The sequence below is a fragment of the Lithobates pipiens genome, unplaced genomic scaffold (assembly GCF_037356315.1).
Source record: "Lithobates pipiens isolate NorthernLeopardFrog02 unplaced genomic scaffold, aLitPip1_a1.2 Scaffold_13, whole genome shotgun sequence".
NCBI lineage: Eukaryota > Metazoa > Chordata > Amphibia > Anura > Ranidae > Lithobates > Lithobates pipiens.
Window position 1 is genome coordinate 9868779 of NW_027507718.1, and position 23657 is coordinate 9892435.

The 23657-nt window shown below is 40.6% G+C and overlaps 1 protein-coding gene across 1 annotated transcript; it reads left to right on the top strand.

Moving 5' to 3' along the window:
- The first annotated feature begins 5591 nt into the window (after window positions 1-5591).
- On the top strand, window positions 5592-11406 carry GAS1 (growth arrest specific 1). Its single transcript, XM_077474827.1, has one exon. It carries the CDS (start codon window positions 5763-5765, stop codon window positions 6600-6602), a length of 840 nt encoding a protein of 279 aa, XP_077330953.1. The 5' UTR covers window positions 5592-5762; the 3' UTR covers window positions 6603-11406.
- Window positions 11407-23657: the final 12251 nt, after the last annotated feature.

Below are 23657 nucleotides of genomic sequence, written 5' to 3' on the forward strand. Positions count from 1 at the left end.
AAGGAGGATTGGGGCTGCTCTGTGTAAAACCATTAAACAGAGCAGGTAAGTATAACATGTTTATTATTTGAAAATCACTTTAAACACTGACAATGGTACATGAAAAAAAAGTATGAAAATAATCCTCATTTAAATGTATTAAATCTATTTTAATAGTAGTAGCACTAGTAGTAATTAAGAAAAAAAAATCTTCAACTACTAAATCAATATATGTCAGGATTAGCATGACAGTAAGTCTCGTTGACTCAAACAGCTTTTTCCTTTTCTTACACGTTAATAGATTTTATGGAGACTAGATGGCTGCCCTGTTCATTCTTGAACTATCATAGCAGTTTCTCACATCCCAAAGATGCAGTACATCTGAGCTGAGACATTTCAGAGCCTCAGGCATTCTGCCTGACCCCGATGGAATCTATTCTCACAGTGTAGTATAGCAATTTTCTGGATTGTAACCTAGTGAGAGGGTCGCTTTCTTCTGCATGCTATGGCACAAGCACTATCTGGTTAAACTGTATTTATCTGTATATACAATTATGTAGCACAATGCAACAGTCAGCTCATTTCTCTGCAATGGTTAACCCCCCTGGCGGTATTCCAGAGTCTGGCTCGGGGTGAAAATTCAATACCGTTAGCGGTAACCCCGAGTCAGACTCGGGATCGCATCGCTGAATCCAGGATGAGTATACTTACCTTATCCCCTGGATCCAGCAGTGTCTCCCCGCAGTGCGAGCGGCTCGTCCTCCGCTCGATCGATCGCAGAGCCGAGCTCCGTTCCCTGCGAGCGTTGTAAACCCACGTGTTTTTTCACCTCTCACGCGCTCTCCCTCTCTGGCCGTTGTTTTGGCTTTTCATTGAATAGATTGATAGCAGCGCAGCCATTGACTCCCGCTGCTGTCTCAATCCAATGATGTGGGTGCTGGGGGGCAGAGCCGAGTCCGGCTTTCTGTGTCTATGGGCGTGAAAGCTGGACTCAGGAGAACGCCCGCATGGGAACCCCCGCGAAGAGCGATTCTTCTAGGTGGTTTCCCGATGCGGGGAGGAGCCACTAGTATTCATTGCACAAATTTGGCAATGCCAGTGCTGACGGAACTCCCTCCCATGTGCGGGAATACCGTCATCTTGGCCCAGATAATGATAGCGGCTGGCAATCGAGACCTAGAAGCTGGCTGCCTATAGATGTCAGCAGCTAGTAGGGAGCTCCACATTGCCGGACTTAAGGTGAGTATAGTTCTGCTTTAACATTTGGGTTGGTAGGTCTACCTGGGCTTGGGGACTTAAAGTAAAACTATGGGCAAAACTTTTTTTCTCATTTTGGATAGAGTAAGGGAGGGTTATAACCCCTGTAAGATTTTCTTGCATTATCTATGGGGCGAAAATCCTGCTTTAATCTCACCAAAGCAGTACAGGAACCTTTTCCACAATAGCGCTGCGCTGCTTTGATATGAAGGGGCGCCATTTAAAGCAGTAGGGGAGATTTACTAAAACTGGAGCACACAGATTCTGGTGTGCATGTGCATAGTAACCAATCATCTTCTAACTTCAGCTTGTTTTTTTTACACCCCATACCCCCATGGACATCAAAGTCGCATGACAAGTCATACCTCATATTTCCCAGTGATAACCATTCTTATATGTGGAACCTAAAGCATTAGTAAACCACATCCAAAAAAAAGGGCCTCAGGAAGTTTAAGTCATAATGTGCTATTATGCACATTATGACAAACATGTCATACTCTGAAGGCGCTTCCATCTGCACCTGGTCTTCTTTGCGGGTTCGTGGGCTTTGGCTATCTGATTGCCCGAGCCGCGATGACATCACTGCTGCGCATGTGTGGGGGAGTTGCTGTTTACAGCATGGCTCTTAAGGAACGGCAAGGGTATAGGAAATATATAGAGTACCTATAGGTAAGCCTTATTATAGGCTTACCTATAGGTAAGAATCATATATGGTGGTTTACTCCCACTTTAAAGTCACAGTGACTTCAAAGTAGTTCATACACTACTTTGGTCCAACTTGCGGGCCATAGACTTCAATGTTACCCTCAAAAGTTGCATGAAAGTCCTACCTGAATGTTTTACATGCAACAGTGGGTTTGACTTTGCAGAGGGACAAGTCACATCCAAGTCACACCCATCCAAAGTTGCACTCCAAATTCGTGCAACTTTGGAGCCCTAAGCTTTGACAATAAAACCTGGAAGCTGATTGGTTACTATGCAGAGCTTCAACAGGTTCTGTGTGCTCCAGTTCTAGTCATTCTCCCCCAAAGTGATTGCCCTTGTCATCCCAGATAGCAAGGATAACTTGACTTGACAGTGCTGAATTGTAAGTTTTATCAGCTTGCTACACATTTTAACTGGCAAGTTGTACACATGCAGAACACTTGAAGTTCTAGTTGACACATTTCCAATTTGTAGCAAATTTGCATGGTAAGTCTCTAGCAAGAGCAAAGTTGCAGTGGTGACAGTAGGGGTCCCAAGACATCCTAAACAAAGGGGCAGTTTACTGCTTTTCAGTTTTCTGGGGGTGCCAGACTGTGGCAAGTGAACATGGAAAATGACCCAGCATCAATGGGAGTACAAAATGTCTCAGGGTTGGTGGTCAGTGGGATTTAGAAAATGTGATCAGTAGGAGAAGTAGTGCCCCATCTTTGGTATTAGTGACAGGAACAGTGCACCATCATTGGTTTCAGTGGGAGGAATTATGCCCTATTGTTGGTGTCATCAGTGGAAAGAATAGTGTCCCATTGTTGGTGTCAGTGGGAGGAATGGTGCATCAATATTGCTGTCAATAGAAGGAATAGTATCTCAAGGGCCAGGCAAAGGGCTACATTCGGTCCTCTGGCCTCAGTTTGGAGACACCTGGTCTACAGCAAGAGCTCTGCAAGTCTACAGCAGTGTTTTTCAGCCTTTTTTGAGTCAAGGCCCCCTTTAAAATTATGGACAATCTTGAGGCACCTCCAAAATTATGGACAGTCTTTAGGCACCCCGTTCTAAAATTTAGACATGTACACATAGATATTTGCACTATTTTTGTGTATTATCATGTTTATTTTTCAACAGATTAATACTCCTGATTAAACTCCTGAAGTAGCGGTTATCTTGCGAAACATGTTGAGTGAAAGACTGGAGTATCATACAATGTAGATCCCTCATGTTTGAAGGATACTATGTTAAAATATCCAGCCTCTGAAGAGGAAATATCGTTTTTGGTGTTTTAATATTTCCATGCATTGTCTAGTGTTTTTTTTTTAGAAAAATGTATGTTTAAAAACTTTTTAAAGATTGGTGCAATAAATGATATGATTTTAACAAGTATCTAGAGATGTGAGTTCAGTGGTGCCATAAAAGTCCTGAGTGCCTCATAATATCCTAATTTCTAAACATTCTAAATTGTAAAAACTATTCTGATAGATTTAAATAATGCAGCAACATCAATACACGTAGGACACCCAATATTAAAGGTGATTTATTCTTTCAAAGCAAATACAATTTGCAAATTGGTACTGACTAGTATTCCAATGTTTCTCTTCTCCCTCCCTTTTTTTCCCCATCACTTAGATAATGAGACCCCAATCGAAAGAGAGAGGCAAGGGAGGGTCAAACAAGGATGATATGCAGGCAACTGACATCTTCCTTATCAACTGATGATGCCATTTGTTGTTAGAAGGTTGTAATGGTGTACAGAGAAAAACCTGTGGCTTTGTGTAACTAAAAGACAGGCTTTATCTCCACGTCAGCTTGTGTACAATTTTTGGGCAGTTTTTAGACACTTTGACAAGGCGCCCCATGGTGCCTGGGCACCCTGGTCTACAGCATGAAAATTCAGCCTCTTGATGATGCGCGTGGTGCAAAGCAGCCATAGAGATTGATTCACATGCTTGAGGTCCAGCCGCCATTCTGAGTTTAGTGTGGCAGCACCTTATGTAAGTTACATTTGCCCAAGTTTCTTATGCACTTTTAGGACTACTTGTATCAGCTGCATTATACTTAGGAATGGGCTCGGGCGTGTTCGGGATCCCACCAGAAACGGGCAGGTGGGATCCCGAACACGCCCGAGCCCATCTCTAATTATACTCAAGGTCCAGCCACCATTCCTCCATTTGCGGTTTGGTGGCATTTCACGTAAGTCGCTTTTATCTACTTTTTGCTCATGTTTTTGTGGATCTTAGGTCTGGATTGCGGGTGACCCACTCCCACTGTGACTGGACACAGAGGGAGATAATCAGCGGGTCTTGCGGACTATAGTGTGATGTATTGAACATTATAGTGTAATGTGTAGTACATTATAGTGTGATATATAGCACATTATAGTGTGATGTATAGTGCATTATAGTGTGATGTATAGTACATTATAGTGTGATGTATAGTGTGATGTATAGCACATTATAGCATGATGTATAGCACATTATAGTGTGATGTATTGTACATTATAGCATGATGTATTGTACATTATAATGTGATGTATAGCACATTATTATTATTATTATTATTATACAGGATTTATATAGCGCCGACAGTTTACGCAGCGCTTTACAACATTGGGGTAGACAGTACAATACAATACAATTCAAGACAAGGGTAATCAGAGGGCCCTGCTCGTTAGAGCTTATAGCTTGATGTATAGTACATTATAGCTTGATGTATAGTACATTATAGCGTGATGTATTGTACATTATAGCGTGATGTATTGTACATTATAGTGTGATGTATTGTACATTATAGTGTGATGTATAGCACATTATAGTGTGATGTATTGTACATTATAGTGTGATGTATAGCACATTATAGTGTGATGTATAGCACATTATAGCGTGATGTATAGCACATTATAGCGTGATGTATAGCACATTATAGCGTGATGTATAGTACATTATAGCGTGATGTATTGTACATTATAGCGTGATGTATTGTACATTATAGCGTGATGTATTGTACATTATAGTGTGATGTATTGTACATTATAGTGTGATGTATAGCACATTATAGTGTGATGTATTGTACATTATAGTGTGATGTATAGCACATTATAGTGTGATGTATTGTACATTATAGTGTGATGTATAGCACATTATAGCGTGATGTATAGCACATTATAGTGTGATGTATAGCACATTATACAGGCATACCCCACTTTTAAGTACACAATGGGGTTTATTTACTAAAGCTGGAAAGTGTAAAATCAGGATCACTTCTGCATAGAAACCAATGAGCTTCCAGGTTTTATTACCAAAGTGTAATTGAACAATCTGGGGTTAGAAGCTGATTGGTTTCTATACATAAGTGATCCTGATTTTGCACTTTCCATCTTTAGTAAATAAACCCCATTGTCCTGAAGAGTGGGGTATGCCTGTAGTGTGACGTCTAGCACATTATAGTGTGATGAGAAGTATGTGGGGATAGGGGTGGGCTTTGTGTCATCTTAAAGCATTTTCTCCCCCTCCTCTCTCCAGTACTCTCCATCCATCCATCACCATCCCCCTCCTAAGGATCTCCTCCACACACACAAAAGTTTCAACAACAAGAGTGTGGACCAATGGCAGGCCGGGGATCCGGGAAAGGGGCTGGGCCAGGGGCGAGGAGATGAGGAGAAAAGCGGCGAGCCCCGTTTGCCCGGAGTAGAGAGGAGCTGCACATCGCTTGTCGGGCTGTGATGAGGGCTGAGGAGAGCTGAGGAGAGCACGGCGTGAGGGAGAAGACGGCGCCGAGGTGAAGGATGAGGACATGCATTGTGATGCGGTGTAGCTCCTCTTAGTCGGGCGGGGATGGCGGCCCGGTGCACGTTGCTGTTGTTGCTGGGCTCGGTATTGGGGGTGGCTGTAAGCCGGCGCCTCATATGTTGGCAGGCCATCATGCAGTGCCAGCGGGAGTCCGAGTGTAGCTATGCCTACAACCAATACACCGAGGCTTGTTCTTCTGTCCTAGCCCGCCCGGTAGAATCCAGCCGTCACCGCTGTCCCAGTCACTGCATCTCCGCCCTCATCCAACTCAACCACACGAAGGGGGGGCCGGCCCTGGAGGACTGTGACTGCGCCGCAGACGAGCTCTGCAAAGCCGCCAAGCGGGCCATCGAGCCGTGCATGCCCTGGACCAGCGGAGGAAGAGTCGGGGGCGGGGCCACGGCGGCTGGAGGCGGGGCCATCATGGGCTGCATGGAAGCCCGCAAACTGTGCGAGGGGGACCGCCGCTGCCACACCTCTCTGAGCCGCTACCTGAGCAAGTGTGGACGGCTCTTCAATGGGGTGCGATGTACGGACGAGTGCCGGGGGGTGATCGAGGACATGATGCAGGTGCCTAAGGCTCTGCTGCTCAATGACTGTGTGTGCGATGGCCTGGAGAGACCTATCTGTGAGTCCATCAAGGAGAACATGGCTCGCCTGTGCTTTGGGGCAGAGCTGGGCAATGGGGGGCCAGGCAGCAGTGGCAACTCGGACTACGAATACGATGATGAGTACGATGAAGAAGGCCCGGACAGGGAAGGGTCCCACGAGGAGGAGACGCGCCGTGTTGTCACCCTTGACAACAATCATGGATCGCCCACGTCCTACGCTTCTGTGCTCGTCTTGGGGACTTCCATGGCACTGGTGCTACTTCTACTGGGGTGACATGGACACCTGATGGGCCAATGCATCTACTGCCAACCCCATACAGGGGCAGCTGCTGGACATAGCATGAGACTTTCAGCTGTCACGTTTGGAACTGAAGGAAAGAAAAAAATTATCTGGTCGCTATAGGAAGCAAGGACGCGCACCCATTAAGGCTGAGCATACACTATGCAGTCTGATTGTAAATCTCCTTTACATCTGACAACGACTATGTAGTGCAAGGGTCTGCCTGTCAACCCGAATAGATAGGTCCTACTACATAGTTATGGTAAATCTAAAATGGATTGTACAATCTCCTTTACATCTGACCACAACTATGTAGTGCAAGGGTCTGCCTGTCAACCCAAATAGATAGGTCCTACTACATAGTTATGGTAAATCTAAAATGGATTGTACAATCTCCTTTACTATGTAGTGCAAGGATCTGTCTGTCAACCCGAATAGATAGGTCCTTCTACATAGTTGTTGTAAATCTATAATTAATTATACAGTCAAGTTGCATTGTGTTTGGTGACCCTTGGGTTGTCATACGCTTTTAAGTCATCAGCTCATATAATCTCCTTTAGCTCTACCAACAATTATGTAGTACAAGGGTCTTCTTGTCTGAGTACAACCAAATAGATTGGATCTACTACATAGTTGTGGTAAATCTAAAATTGATTGTATAGTCAGATCACAGTGTTTGGCTGACCCTTGGGTTGTCATACACTAAGTCATCTGATTGAATAATCTCTTTTATATCTGCCAACAGTTATGTAGTGCCTATGAAACTGAATAGATAGGTCCTACTATGTAGTTGTGGTAATTCTAAACTTGGTTGTACAGACTGTACTGATTGCAATGTGTTTGGTGACCCTTGGGTTGTCATAGGCTAAGTCATCTGATCGTATAATCTTTACATCTGCCAACAATTATGTAGTTCAAGAGCTTGCTTGTCTACAAACCAAATTGATCCTACTACATAGTTGTAAATCTAAAATTGCTTGTACAGTCAGATTGCAATGTGTTTGGTGACCCTTGGGTTGTCATACACTAAGTTATCTGATCGTACAATCTTCTTTAGATCTGCCAGCGACTATGTAGTGCAAGGGTCTTCCTGTCAAACCAAATAGGTAGGTCCTACTGTATAGTTGTGGTAAATCTAAAATTGATTGTACAGTCAGATTGCAATGTGTTTGGTGACCCTTGTGCTGTCATACACTAGGTCACCTAATCATACAATCTCCTTAGATCTACCAAACAACTGAGGTTGATTTGAGTGCAAAATCTGGTGCAGCTATGGCATGGTAGTCAATCAGCTTCTAACCTAAGCTTCTTCATATGAGCTTTGTGAAAATAAAACTGGAAGCTGATTGGTTTCTATGCAGAGCTGCATTAGAGTTTTCACTCTACAGTTTTAGTAAATCAACCCTAGCTGTGTAGTGCAATGTCCTGCCTGTCTGATGGCGAACAGATTCAGATATGTCCTCCTACTAACTACATAGATTTGGTAAATCTAAAATTGATCATACAATCAGATTGCAATGTGTTTGGTGACCTCTGGGCTGTCACACTAAGTAATCTAATCATACGATCTGCTTTAGATCTACCAACAACTATGTAGTACAAGGGCCTTGAAGACAAAATTTTTAAGATAGGTCCTTCTACTACATCGTTTTGGTAAATCTGAAATTGTTTCAAATTTGTACAGTCAGATTGCAATGTGTTTGGTGACCCTTAGGCTGGCAGCACTGTATGCAGTCAGATTGTATAATCACCTACCAACAACTGTGTAGTGCAAAGGCTTGCCTGTCTGAATACAAGCTGAATAGATTGCATAGATAGGTCCTTTTATTTTTCAGTTTTGGTAAAGCTAAAGGGGACTGTGTAGTGTATGGTCCGCTTTAGAATATACCCAGGAAGGACTCTGGAAAGGTGAAAATCCCTGGAAATATATTTTATCCTGTGTGTGTCACATTGGGGAGAGTTCCCTTTACCATCTGTCCCAGAGACCTAAAAAGAAGTAGGGGAACTCTCCTCTTAGTTGTCACTGGAACAGGTGTCCCCATTAAAAGGCAGAGTCACCATACATGTTACAGTCTGCCTCTACAATCTTTGTATCATCAATTTTAGATTTACCAAAACTATAATATAAAGACCTACCAAATGTAGCCAATAGGACAGGCCCTTGCACTACATAGTTGGTACAGCTAAAGGAAATTGTACAGTCAGATTGTAACAAGTTTGATAAGCTTTGGGGTGGCCACACATCTTGACATCTGGATGGGCAATTTCTGTTCAATATCTTTTAGATCTGTCAAACTATGGACAATAAGCCACTTAATGGGGTTGATTTACTAAAACTGGAGAGTGAAAAATCTGGTGCAGCTGTGCATAGAAACCAATCAGCTTCCAGTTTTATTGTCAAAGCTTAATAGAAGCTGAAGTTAGAAGCCAATTGGCTACCATGCAGAGCTGCCCTAGATTTTGCACTCTACTTTCCAGTTTTAATAAATCAAACCCAATGTGTATTTGGAAAGGCTCTTGTACTACATAATTGTTGGTGGATCCAGAAGAATATTGTTTGGTTGGATTGCAAGGAATATGGCCACCTCTACCCTTATTTCAACTGTTTGGATTTCACAATTCTCTTGGTGACAGTAGTCATCAGCAGACAAGTAGAGAGGGTGAACCTACCAAACAGGCACATAGACAGGAATACGTTGATGGGGGTTCTTTTCATTCCCTGCTCAATCAAAACAAAAGTTTGGGCTATCTATACACTTTAACAATGTTTATAGAAAATGTTATATCTTACTTGATTGTCAGTGGGTATAACCAATGATAGGGGGTTGTTGTCAGTGGGTATAGCCAATGTTAGGGGGTTCTTGCCAGTGGGTATAGCCAATGGTAGGGGGTTCTTGTCAGTGGGTATAGCCAATGATAGGGGGTTCTTGCATACTGTTCTGCACAACTGGTGATGCTCTTGCCTTGTTGACCCGAGTATCACCACCTGTCTTCGTCTACGTCTCAGCTGTGCCTTAGAATATAAAATGTGAGGCGGTTTATGGGGGTCGTTAGAATTACTTTACTTCCCCTATAGTACTGACATACAATACCCCCTTTTCCAGTGCTGAAGATCCTGTCACCCTTTTCCCCACCCTTAGTATTAAACCTTCTAAACATCAGCTGTCCCTGCTTGTATTAACAGGTAACCTATATACAGAACAGACAGGGAGTTCCAGGTTTATAGGAATTCTTGGCATTGATGCATACTATGCAGCACTGGTCCCTTTAGGGCAAACTATGCAACTCCACCATTCCATTTGTTTGTCAACTCCAGTACTCATCATCTACCAGCAAGTTGGCTGAAGGTGGTGGAATCCTTAACAAATATCTCCTGCCTTAGATAGGAGAGGCTCTTCACCAAAATGGGGCTTTAGATCTACTTAAAGGAAAAAGCTGCTTTTATATTTTATTACATTATGGTGACAGGTTGATATCAGGTGCCACCAAACTAACTGCCTTACTAGAGCTGAATATTAATAATAATAAGCACACGATAGGGTAAATCATTCAAAAAGGTTTGCATGTGCCAAACTTGCAAGCAGTCTAGATATTTGTGTTTAAACCAGAATCAGTATGACACAGTAAATTAATGGCTATAAAGGTATGTACTATGTAACTACAGCATATATGCTGCTCTTGCCCTATAGATTGTGGGCATGGGGTGAATTTACACGACACCCCTACAATTGCTGTTCTACAGTTAAGCAATGCAACCTGCCACAAAAGCTCTGCACTGCCACCAGAGGGGCCCATGCACACGGGCATCATTAAATACTCTTCAAACGCTGGATCTTGTTGCCAGAGGCTGGCAGAAGGATCCAGTGGAAAAAACAAACAAAAACAAAACGCATGTAATGGCTTATAAGATACTTATGCAGACAGAGCGTTTAAAAGTGCACATGCTTTAGTGTCTAGAATAGGCATCCTTAATAATCTTTTATTCTAGACACTAAAATTAATTTATACATGTACCTGTTTAGGTGATACGCTCTTCCATTTTTTTTTTTACACCTCTGAATGCTTCTACAGGACACATACTGTATCTAAACAACATAATGCACATGGACACATTGGCTGTACTAGGGCTGCATCCTGAAGTGTAAAAAAAACAAATTCTATATAGCCCTGAATGCTGCTCTAGCATACAGATGTGCATGGACACATTGGCTGTAGCAGAGCTGCATTCAGAAGCCTAAAAAAAAGTGCCTCAGAAAGCTGCGTTTTGTTTTGTTTTTTGCACCGTGTGCATGAGCCCTAAGACACTTTTATATGTCTTAAGTGTAAATAACCTATTCAGAGAGCTTTTAATACTGGTACTGGAAGTGTCAATGTGATCTACTTAGCTAGGACTTATAAATAGTGTATTTAAATTATAATAAGTTGCGGCTCTATATCTGTACATATTTTTTATATATAAATTGTATTCCATGAATAATTTATTTAAAATATAGAGGTGAATTCTATGCGTGTAAACAAAGGTATTGTTTTCAACATAAAAGGTACAGAAAAATACATTCATTGACATTTTTTTTTTTTCTTCAAATGTACAGTTTATATTTTATAGATATGCTGAAGTGAAAACTATTTTTGCAGAGAATTTTATGGACTTTGTAGAAATGTATAAAAATGTTTTTTTTTTTTTTTAAATGACTGCCTTACGCTTTTGTATTTTTATAAATGGGATAACAGGAATATTTGAAAACACATGAAATTGGATGTATTTTTGCAGTGTTCCTTAGTAAATATTTTTAAAAGATTTTTTTTGTGTTGTCTTTTTCTGCATGTGTGTAAGCAGCCAGCTCCTCTTGTTTAATAAACAGTGAAGATTGGCATGCATTTACTAAGCAGTGTTTGTAAGGCAGACGGCATCACTCATTGCGGCCATTAAGTCATCCCTAAAACCAGGTAAACAGATGAGTGAACAATTAGAAGTTGTAATATTGTTAAACTAGTTTGTTTTGGAGGGGAGTGGGGGGGAGGGGGGGGGGGCTGGTTGGCTGCCAACGCTACTGATCTACTCTCAAACGCCCTTAGATAAATAATTACGCTCTTAAGCTGTGTCGAGTGCTGATACACTTGACCTTGTAAATAGAAATGTTTGCTGTAGGAATAAACTTGGGCATTTGAAGATCTTTCAAACACTGAGGACAAAAGAGAGTGGGAGAGCCCCGTCGTCCGGGGATTTTAACTTCTCCTGCGCCAAGTTAGGCACACAGGAACGTTTATTTATCCTCCTTAGCTAATGTTTATTTAACTTGGTTGTAACGCTCGTCTTGCAAAAGCCATCAGACCTATAAGTACTGCAGAGTTGAACTAATGGCAGGCTAACAATAGCACAAGGATGCACGTCAACCTATAGTTTATGTGTACTGTAGTTCTTTATCGTGTTTGACTTTTAATAGTTTTATTTATTTTACTGACTACATGCTTATTTATAAAAAAACTAAAAATAGAGCAGTTGCCATTAGCAGCCAGAAAGGGTTTATGTTTCTGTAACCTACCCGAGGGACTACTAGTTGCTATGGGCAACATCATTTTTACAATTTTCTCTAGGTTTGACTTGTAATCTTGCTGCATATCTTTATTTAAGAAGAGTTAGAGCTTAGTTCACAGTCAGAGGATAGGGCTCTGTTCACATTTCGGCATTTGAACAACAAAAACAACGCATGCTTCGTAAGACCCAGGATGTTCAGGTCTATGCGGTGTGGTGCAGTTTGAAAAATGAGACATGTTTTTGTTATATACACGCATGTTCGTGTGCTGTTATTCTCAATAGAATAATGAAAATGCACTACATCACATGTTAAAAAATGGACAAGACAGCAGACATGGATAGATGCGAGCCCTGGCCTACAAGCAATCATCTTCAGACTGCCTGAATTTGTAAATGGCAGGCTTTGAATTAATAATTCATTTTTTTTCAGACTCTATTATTATTATTATTATAATAATACAGGATTTAGCACCAACAGTTTGGGCCAGTAATTATTATTATAATACAGGATTTATATTGTGACAATAGTTTGGATTAGTAATTATTATTATACAGAATTTATATAGCTTCAACTGTTTGGGCTAGTTATTATTATTATAATACCAGATTTAAATAGCGGCAACAGTTTGGGCTATTAACTATTAATATAATACCGTTTTTATATAGAGTTTACAGTTTGGGCTAGTAGATATTATTATTTTTATTATAGTGCCAAATATATTCAGTGCTAACAGTTTGGGCTAGTAATTATTATTATTATTATTATACAGGATTTTTATAGCGCCAACAGTTTGCTCTTTACAATAGGGTTCGACTTCTTATCAGAGTGGCCGATATTCACATTTTTCAAAGTATCGGTACCGGCCAGAAACATACCGATATTGCTTTAAGTTGTTCTTTTGAATACTTTCAAGTGTAGAGGAGAGATTTGGGGTCTTATAGACCCCAGATCCCTCCATAAAGAGTACCCGTCACTGCCTATTACTGTCACAAAGTTATTTCTTGTGAGAGCAATAAACGTGATAAAAAAAATAAAAATTAAAAGGACAGTGTAAAAATAAAAACTTTAAATGTACAAAATATTGGCACCTGATATCGGCCTGAAAGGTGGCCGAAAAATTGGTATCGTATTAGCCCTGAAAAAACTATATTGGTCGACCCCTGCTTTACAACATGAGGGTAGACTGTACAGTTACAATACAATTTAAGACAGGAGGAATCAGCAGGCCTTGCTCGTTAGAGCTTACAATACCGGATTATTTCTGCACTAACAGTTTGGGCTAGTAATTATTATTATCATTCCGGATTTCTATATCGCTAACAGTTTGGCCCAGTAATCATTATAATAGAGGATTTATATGATGCTAACAGTTTGGGCTATTAATTCGTTCTCATTATAATACCGGATTAATTAATTGCTTACAGTTTGGGTTAGTAATTATTATCATACAAAATTTATATAGCGCTAACAGTTTGGGTTAGTAATTATTATCATACAGGATTTATATAGCGCTAACAGTTTGGGTTAGTAATTATTATCATACAGGATTTATATAGCGCTAACAGTTTGGGCTATTAATTAATTCTCATTATAATTCCCAGATTAATTTAGCACTAACAGTTTGGGCTAGTAATTATTATTATACAGAATTTATATTGGGCTAGTTATTATTATTATCATTCCGGATTTATATATCGCTAACAGTTTGGGCTAGTAATCATTATTATACAGGATTTATATAGCTTTTAATTGATTCTCATTATAATTCCCAGATTAATTCAGAGCTAACAGATTGGGCTAATAATTATTGTTATACAGGATTTATATAACACTAACAGTTGGGGCTGTTAATTATTTGTTATAATACCAGATTAATTCGGTGCTAACAGTTTGGGCTAGTAATTATTATTATAATACCAGATTTATATAGCGCTAACAATTTGGGCTAGTAATTATTTTTTTAACACCGAATTTATATAGCGCCAACAGTTTGTGCTAGTAATTATTATTATTGTTATAACGTGGGATTTATGTAGTGCTAAAAGTTTGGGTTAGCAATTATTAATACTATTATAATATGGGATTTACATCAGTTTTGGACACTTTTTCGGTGACATCAGGGGTTGATGACATACACAGGCTAAGAGTTATCATTGGGAAAATGTACCCTTTTGTTTAAAAGAGACTTTAGCTATGTCCCTCCTACTTCAGAAGTTAAAAAGACATTAGCAGCAGAAAGGGGACCATGCTGGCAGCTGGATTGATAATTAACTACTACAATAAACGCAACACTTGATTCTACAGGCTCCTGTCAAAAGCATCTGCCTAGCATAAATCAACAGAGTGCTGCAGTGGGGGAGGGGGGTATAGGGTGAATGCCTCCACTCCCCTGAAAGAGAAATCTATACCAAGTGGTTATGAGATCTGGATGGGATTTTCAAAGTATGTTTTTGTTAGCTAATGCTCCGTGTAATCTTTTTTAAGTGACTTCTTTCCCAATATGTAGCGTCACTTTCTCTAAAGTATACCAAGATCGTTATTTGTTTGGTATCTCACTCGTTGCTACCAACAAAATCAGCATGTGTGTGTGTGTGTGTTTTTTTTTTTGCAAGCAGAACAAGAGCTGCGGCAAAGCAAGTTTAATAGCAATTAACATTTATTGACTGGTTTAGAATTCTCTCTTGTGTATCATATGGATTTCATGCCAACCCCATTGACGATGCCTAGTCATTAGTCTGTTTAACTTAATGTAAAATTATCTAATGTCTCTTAACCCCTCTATTTTATCCGTACTTGCATACTCTGCATTCTGGGTGACAGTTTATTTGTCTTGAGAGCCACTTCAGTGACAAATGTTTAAGCGAGTGGTGGACAATAGTGGAGAACAAGGAGGCAGTTCATTGAACTGACAGTGACCATACAGTAAATAGAAGGAGGTTCAAGCTTCACTGGGCACCCAAGCACACAGAAAGGCTTTTGTACACAATTACAATAGACATACATAGGGGTCTCTGTTTTTTATGGAACAATATGGTAGAAACAGGCATCCATAACTTGGCAAATGAGACAAACTTAAAAAGCGCTTTAATAGTTACGCAATTTCATGAAGTGGAAAGTTAATAATCAGCCTAGACAGACGCATTTTGGCATTGGAACTCACCTACTGAACAGATGGTAAAATAATAGCAACACCTTTTTTATTGCATGGCACAAACCAAAAAAATAGTTTTTGGTCTGCTAAAGCAGCCAATGGGAAATTGGTTCTCATTGGTTTATCTACTCTTTTGCTGGAACAAACTAAATTCTGATAGGTTGCCATTGAATGCTATGTACATCTTGGCTCTTTCGAACATTAACATATCTGTTATGCCGCGTACACACGATCGGAATTCCGGCCAGAAAAAGACAGATGAGAGCTTTTCATCGGAAAATCCGACAGTGTGTATGCTCCATCGGAATTTAGCTGTCCGAATTTCCGCCGGCCAAAAAATTGATCGCATGTTCTCAATTTTCCTGAAAAACTTTCTATCGGAAATTCTGATCGTGTGTATGCAATTCCGACATGCCCAAAATCACACATGCTCAGATTCAACTACGAGATGGAAGCTATTGGCTACTGGCTATTGAACTTCCTTTTTGTAGTCCTGTCATACGTGTTGTACGTCACCGCGTTCTAAACAATCAGAATTTGGTGTGACCGTGTGTAGGCAAGACAGCTTGAGCGGAATTCTGTCAAGAAAACCATCAGGTTTTTTTCCGACGAGAATTCCGATCGTGTGTACGCGGCATTAGGCTCCATGAACACTGGGCTTAAAAAAATGCAATTTTCTTGGCAAAAAAAAACAAACACTCATGTAGAGCATTTTTTGTACAAAGTTTAAATGCGTTTAGGAGAGTTTTGTGTTTTTTTTCTGCCAGAAAGTTCCAATCAGAAGGTATTTTTTTTCCATGCCTCTAAACATTGAGCTCAAAATATGCCTGTAATCTAATGTGAATGGACACATAGGATAACATTGAGCTGCTTCTACAGGCAGAACACAAAACTCCTGTAGAAGCAGTGATTTGTGGTTTGCATTGTGTTAAATGTCTGTGTAATGCCGTGTACACACGACCGGACTTTCTGGCAGACTAGGTCCGACTGACTTTCGGCGGACTTCCGACAGACTTTCCGAACAAACTGACTTTTTTATTTTTGCCACACACAATCACACCAAAGTCCGATGGATTCCACCGTGATGACGTACGACCAGACTAGAATAAGGAAGTTCATAGCCAGTAGCCAATAGCTGCCCTAGTGTTGGTTTTTGTCCGTCGGACTAGCATACAGGCAAATGGATTTTTCGACCGGACTCAAGTCCGTCAGAAAGATTTGAAGCATGTTCTAAATCTAAAGTCTGTGATTTTTCGACAGCAAAGGTCCGATGAAGCCCACACATGGTCCAATTGTCCAACGGATTCGTTCCATCGGATCTTTGCTGTTGAAAAGTCCGGCCGTGTGTACACGGCATAAGACTAAAGTGTTACTAAAGTTAAAACTTTTTTTCCCTTTTGAGTAAAGCTTGGTACACACTTTACGTTTTTTTTCTTGTTCTAAGCCAGTGATGGCGAACCTTGGCACCCCAAATGTTTTGGAACTACATTTCCCATGATGCTCCACTGCACTGCAGAGTGCCAGAGCATCATGGGAAATGTAGTTCCAAAACATCTGGCGCGCCAAGGTTCGCCATCACTGTTCTAAGCTATCTAAGGGGGCTGAACGAAAATCAAAACAAAACTAGAGCTTGTGAGGAACTCACTGTGCTAACTATGCAATATTAATAAAGTGATCTCCCCCACTGAGCTATTGTGGCTGAATGCGGGCCAGTTTTTGTAGAACCAGCTGACACCAGACAATATTCAGTCCATGTGCCCCGGTCTTTAGGGAGGGTTATAAACCGTCAGGTTTTTTTTTTTGCCACCTGTGTCCCATTGGGGAGATTTCCTTTCACTTTCTGTTCCATAGTCAAAAAAGGAAGTAATGGGAAATCCCTCTAAAGTGAGGGATTCCCAGAGTGTCACCAGAAATAGTATCCCCATTGGAAGATTTCCCTTCTTTTACTGTTCTGGTGTCGACCTAAAATGTGGGATTTTATTTTATTTCATACCTGATGATAAAGGTAAACAGGAGAACTAAAGAGGGGGAATCTCCCTAATGGGGGCACAGACAGCAATAAAAGCTGACAGGTGTTCTAATCCCTCTCCACTCTGTCGAAAACTAAAAAAGTTTTGCCTTTATTTATTTACACTATAATCTCTTTCTGTTTTAGGTCTATTTTTTCACTTGTGGTTATTTGGGGGGTAAAAACAGGGAATTGATCTGCGATTTTACCACCCCCAAACTACAAAGCCAGCCATACACATGCAAAGAATCATGGAGCAGCAGAAATGATTCTCCCCGTCGCGTTCAGTAGGAAATACAGTATAGTATGCGGAACCCGACCCATTTAAGTGAATAGAGGTGTAGACTTTTAGGAGTTAAAACAGGCAGTGAGGAGGCGATACAACACCTCCTCACCGCCTGTCAAATACTCTCTGAAAAGTGATCCTCTGCGGATCGCTTTTCAAAGAGCAAAGCTAGTGTAAATGAGCTCTTACAGTTTTAATGGAGGTAATGATAACTACTTAGCAATAATAGTTATCAAAGTATAGCAACCCGCTGAAGGCAATCACTCTTTGTTACTGCAAAATGATCTACTTTTTGCCTCTGAAAAAGCAGATCATTTAGATACTTGCTAGCCAGTATATTAAAACAGACACGTTTAAACAAGAATTATTACTCATACCCGAATGCTCATTAAACCTGTGTCTCATTAAGTGTACTATATACTGTAGCTAAATATTCAGTAACTGAAAATGTAGTTACCTACCAGCAGTATATTTATACAGAAAAGCAAATCAGAAGAAGACTTATTAGCTATGCAATGCATGAAAGCACATAATAACATACCTCTCATGGATGTACCATTTAGGTAAATATTTTATGTACTTATTTTATATTGTACTTTGTTGTCTAGATTGTACATGTCTGCATAATTTGCCCATCATTTAGTTAGATTTGTGGTAATGTTTGTACCTTATTGGCGTATGGTATGCTCAATGTGGTTGTCATAATTATTATTATACAGGATTTATATAGCGCTAACAATTTGCACAGCGCTTTACAACACAAGGGTACTGATACCGGAAAGCTGGGAGTTGGGAATCTTTACTCAACACTCTGATTGAAGATTCACTTCAATTATCCAACCATGAATGAGCCAAATAAACAAGAGTTTTATTTTCACATGATTGTATAATTACACTGAACCATTATACATAACATTGAGTAAAGATTTTTATCTCCTTTAGTAAATCTGTCTCAGAGTCTGAATAGTTGCTTGCAATTTAGTGTACTAGCTCTTTTTAGGCCTCATGCACACTGGATGTTTTGCAAGCTCTCCTAGAAGCCTTTCCTCCTGGCAGGAGTGTTTTTAGAAGAAAAAACGCCTGATGCTTGTAAAATGCTTTTGGGCGTATTTACAGGCGTCAAGCTCTTGGGTGTTAATTCATTTACTTGGCCAGAATAAATCATTTATTCTGGCCATTGAAATAAAATAACGCTCAAGCTCTAAACATGCGTTTAGTAGCATCAAGCAGTGTTTTCTGCCACAACACTGGGAGTCATGGACGCACTGACACTAAACTCTAAAAGCCTATGTGTGCATGGGCACACAGGGATTGATTTACTAAAACTGGAGAGTGCAAAATCTGGTGCAGCTGTGCATGCAAGCCAATCAGCTTCTAATATCAGCTTGTTCAGTTAAGCTTTGACAAAATAAAAAATTGGAAGCTGTTTGGTTTCGATGTAGAGCTGCACCGGATTTTGCACTCTCCAGTTTTAGTAAATCAACCACATAGGCTAACATGCAGAGGAGTTTAGAGGTAGGGGGAAAGAAGCCTGATGCCCCTAGGGGCAGCTGAAAAAAGATCCAGTGTGCATGAGGCCCTATTGTTTTTACATGAAAAGAAGGGGTATATTTTTTTAGGTGTCAAGTAATGGAAGGTATGTGAGTCAGGAAAGTTAATTTACTAATGAAATAGGGGCTGTTCACTAAAGCTGTCCATAGATGCATAGGTTTCTTTTGCTTAGCCTACAAGTTGAACAAAAGAAATCAGAAACAGATTCCCCTGAACAAGACAAACATGAATGGAAGAATCTACCCTGCCAACTATTGTATTATGAAAGTTGGCACCCCTGGCTGTCAGAACACCCGAATGCTGACTGCATCTGATTGGAGTCAATCAATGTTCATTCAACAGTTTTCCACCTGATTCTGCCATGCTAATGCTGAGGCCTCATACACGCAGACATTATAAAAACGGGCTGTAATGTAGTACTTATGCCAGGAAAAAAGCGGCGTTTAATAGCGCGATTTTATCAGCATTTTGCATTGACGTCAATGCACGTTTAGCCACGTTTCTCTGCCTCTATTCAAAATCAATGGTTCCCTTTGGGATCCCACTGATTTGAATAGAAGTTGCACCAGAAGTCGGATCATGATGTGTTCTGAGGATCTTAAAGGGAAACCCCACCAAAAGGTGGGGTTCCCCGCAGGACGATACCAGACCCTTCGGTCTGGTATGGATTTTAGGTGAGCCCCCCATGCCAAAAAAATGGTGTGGACCCCCCCAAGACCCTTATGCAAGCACGCAGCCCAGTAGGTCAGGAAAGGGGAGGAAAGAACGCACACCCCCCCTCCTGGACCATACCAGGCCACATGCCCTCAACATGGGGGGGTGGGTGCTTTGGAGCGGGGGGGGCACCCACCAGAGCACCTTGTCCCCGTGTTTATGAAAACAAGGTCCTCTTCCTGAAAACCCTGGCTGTTGGTTGTCGGGGTCTGTGGGCAGGGGCTTATCGGAATCTGGAAGCCCCCTTTAACAAGGAGGCCCCCAGATCCCGGCCCCCCACCCTATGTGAATTAGTATGGGGTACATTGTACCCCTACCCATTCATCTAAAAAATAGTGTCAAAAATAAATACAGTACACAGTGTCTCTTCTGACTCTTTCCCCCCTCTCCAGCTCTTTTCCCTCTTCTGGCGATGTCTTCTTCCTCTGCCGGTTCTTCTCCTCTCTGCGCTATCTTCTCGCTCTTTTGCCAGGTCTTCCCGCTCTCTTTTGCCAGGTCTTCTCCGCCATCTTCTTGCTCTTTTGCCGGGTCTTCTTCCTCTGCTCTTCTTTCGATGTTGACTCAACGCTATATCCCTGTGCAATGCCTTTTTTTTCGGTGTGGGGGGTTTCCTTTAAGATCCATACCAGACCAAAGGGTATTGTCCTGGGGGGAACCTTGCGCCAATTTGTTTTTTGTTTTGACGAGGGTTCCCCTTCAAGATTCTCATCACACAAGTTGCCCCGCAAGTGCGACTTCTATTCAAATCAATAAGATCCCATAGGGAACCATTGATTTTGAATAGAGACAGAGAAACACCTGACAAAGCTTAACGCTCTGTATACAGCATTAAGCCGCGTTTAACAGCTTTTACCAGCATCTGGCGTTTTTACAGCTCTAGCACTGGAGCCTCAGAACGCGCTGGTCCTGGTTTTTTTTTGGAGCTTAAAAACGCCAATGCCTTTTACAGCTCAAAAACGCCATGGTGTGTATACGGCCATTGAATAACATGGAATGGCTTTTTAAGCTGCAAAAAAAGCTAAAAAAACGCCGCTGTAGAAACATCCGTGTGTATGAGGCCTAAATGTTCAATTGTAGACCATAGGTCTCCTTTAATAAATACCTTCATTTTTATAAGTGAATTACATATTTGTTCACCTCCCCATGTTTAGTTATAATTCCCATACATCATATCTATAATCACCATTAATTCATGTTCTTGAAACTTTGATTGAGAGGTTATAGTTGACACAAAATTATGCTCTTACTGAAATCATTTTATTAAATGGTAAGCAATTGCAGTATCCATGTAAATAGAGTACCATATTATGTAAAAGGACTGCCTTTGCTAGTCAGCATTTGTATTATACATACATACATATATACATTATAATATATATATATACCGGTATATATATATATATATATATATACATACACACATTATAATTATATATATGTGTGTGTATTATTATGCCATTCTCAACTTGTTTTCCATAGAGAAACTCCAGAAAGCTCTTAACTCTCAGCTTTCTAATTGTGAATAGAAAACAATGGAAACAGCATGAAACCTAGGATCACACCATTGAAGAGTCATGCTGGATAAAGGATATATATACGCTTCATTTGTCCCCACTGACCTCTGGCAAAGTACTTCTAGCTCTGCTTCAGTCCACTGGCCCTGTATTATCCCAGGTCAGTCGTAGCTCATGAAGTTAAGCTGTGTACATTCTGCATTTGTTATCACAATACCCAGAACACTCCAGTACTTAAATGTTTGAAAAAAACAAGGGTAATAAGGTACTTTTTGGCACACATTCATAACGTACCAAGCCTCGACAACAACCCAGCGTACAAGTATATTGAGTGCAGAACCTTACTGAACCGTACTGAATTGACGTGGGTTGTAGAATCAATCTGTGTTCATGCTCAGTTGTTAGCACTTCTGCCTGGCAGCATTAGGGTTCAAATCCCAACTAGGGCACTGCATGCGCAGAGTTTTCATGTTCTCCCTGTGCCTGCGTGGGTTTCCTCTAGGTACTCCGGTTTCCTCCTACACTCAAGTACATGCTGGTAGGTTAATTGGCTGCTGTCTAAATTGGCCTTAGTATGTGTATGTATGAATGTGAGATTAGATTGTAAGCTTCTTGAGGGCAGGGACTGATTTTGATAAATAATACATATGTAAAGCGTTGTATAATTTTACAGCGCCATATAAGTACCTGTAATAAATAAATGAACAATAAATAAATGCTGCAGCACAGTGCAATGTACTCACAGGCATGATATAGCAATAAGGAGATTGGTTTGCCAAACAACTGTTCTTTAAAACGATTGGTATATAAACCTGCATGGTGGTATTGGCTGAATGTTCTAAGTGGTGTTCCCTACTGCCAATATCCCTAGACATTGTTTTCTGATCCAACTGAGCAAGATTGTATCTATGGAAAATGTTAATGGTTCTCAAGACCATAAGAAAAACACCTTAATATAAGAAAAAAACAGACTTTGATGACTCAGGAAGGAGAATTCCAGGAATTAGGAATGCCATGTATCAAGTGACACCAGATAGCGAGCTACTGATACTTACCATCTTTTTAGATTGTAAGCTCTAATGAGCAGGACCTCTGATCCCTTTTGTATTGAATTGTATTGTGACTGCATCGCCCTCCATTTTGTACAGCACTGCTCAAACCTTTGGTGCTGTATAAATCCTGTATAATAATATCAATATATATCAAATAAAGCAACTGCTAAAATCAGACAATGCAATCACTGTAACCTAATATGAGTTCAGTGTTTGATTCCTCAATCCTCACTAAACAGTAAAAATGAAGGAATCTCCCTTGCTTCCGCAACTACAGGAATACTTGAACAGTGACTTTATTTGATTGGTTGCAGTTACTGTTTGACTAAGAATTTTCAGGTAGACGTTTGTTGAGTCAGGTGGTACTGACAGGGTCACCCATGGCTCGAAATTTGTCTGATTCTGTAGAAAAATATATATCCAGCATTATTGAGCACTGTACTGTGTAACTTCCTCTCTGTGCTATATGTATTGGATGGGTCAACAGGAAAACTTTATTACTGTAATTTATTTTATAAAATATAAACTTCTAGTGTGCTAGACATTTTTTTTTTAACAATAATGCTGAAAGGGGCATATTTATAAACCAGTGAATGTGACATTCACCGAATAATTGACTAGTGATGAGTAACCTGCAAAAAATGTTTTGTGAATGTCATAGTCACAGTTGAATAATCAAGTCCCAGAAATATTATCTGTGATACACTATTATTATTATTATTATTATTATTATTATTACAGGATTTATATAGCACCAACAGTTTGTGCAGTGCTTTACAATGTAGAGGGGGGAGGGGCAGTACAATTACAACACAGTTCAATACAGAAAGGATGGAAGGGCCCTTCTTGTGGAGCTTACAATCTAAAGGGAGGGGGACATGGTACAAAGGGTAATGGTTGTGGGGGATGATCCGGTTGTGGGGGATGTGACAGTTATTAGGTGGAGGTGGGGTAGGCTTCCCTGAATATTGTGAGTTTTCAGGGGTCGCCTAAAGGTGGACAGGGTAGGGGCTGACCAGACATACTGGGACAGTGAGTTCCAGAGGATGGTAAAGGCTCTGGAGTAGTCCTGGAGGCGAGCATGGGAGGAGGTGACAAGGGAGCTAGAGAGAGCAGGAGTTCCTGGAAGGAACGGGGAGGATGAGTTTGGACGATATGTGCAGATGAGGCTAGTGGAAATAACCAAGGAGTGAATACGTTGTTTTGTGATGTTAGTCAGGAAGGTATGAATTCTGG

Coding starts and splice junctions, on each gene's coding strand:
- GAS1 (XM_077474827.1), top strand. CDS start 5,763: ATGGCGGCCCGGTGCACGTTGCTGTTGTTGCTGGGCTCGGTATTGGGG.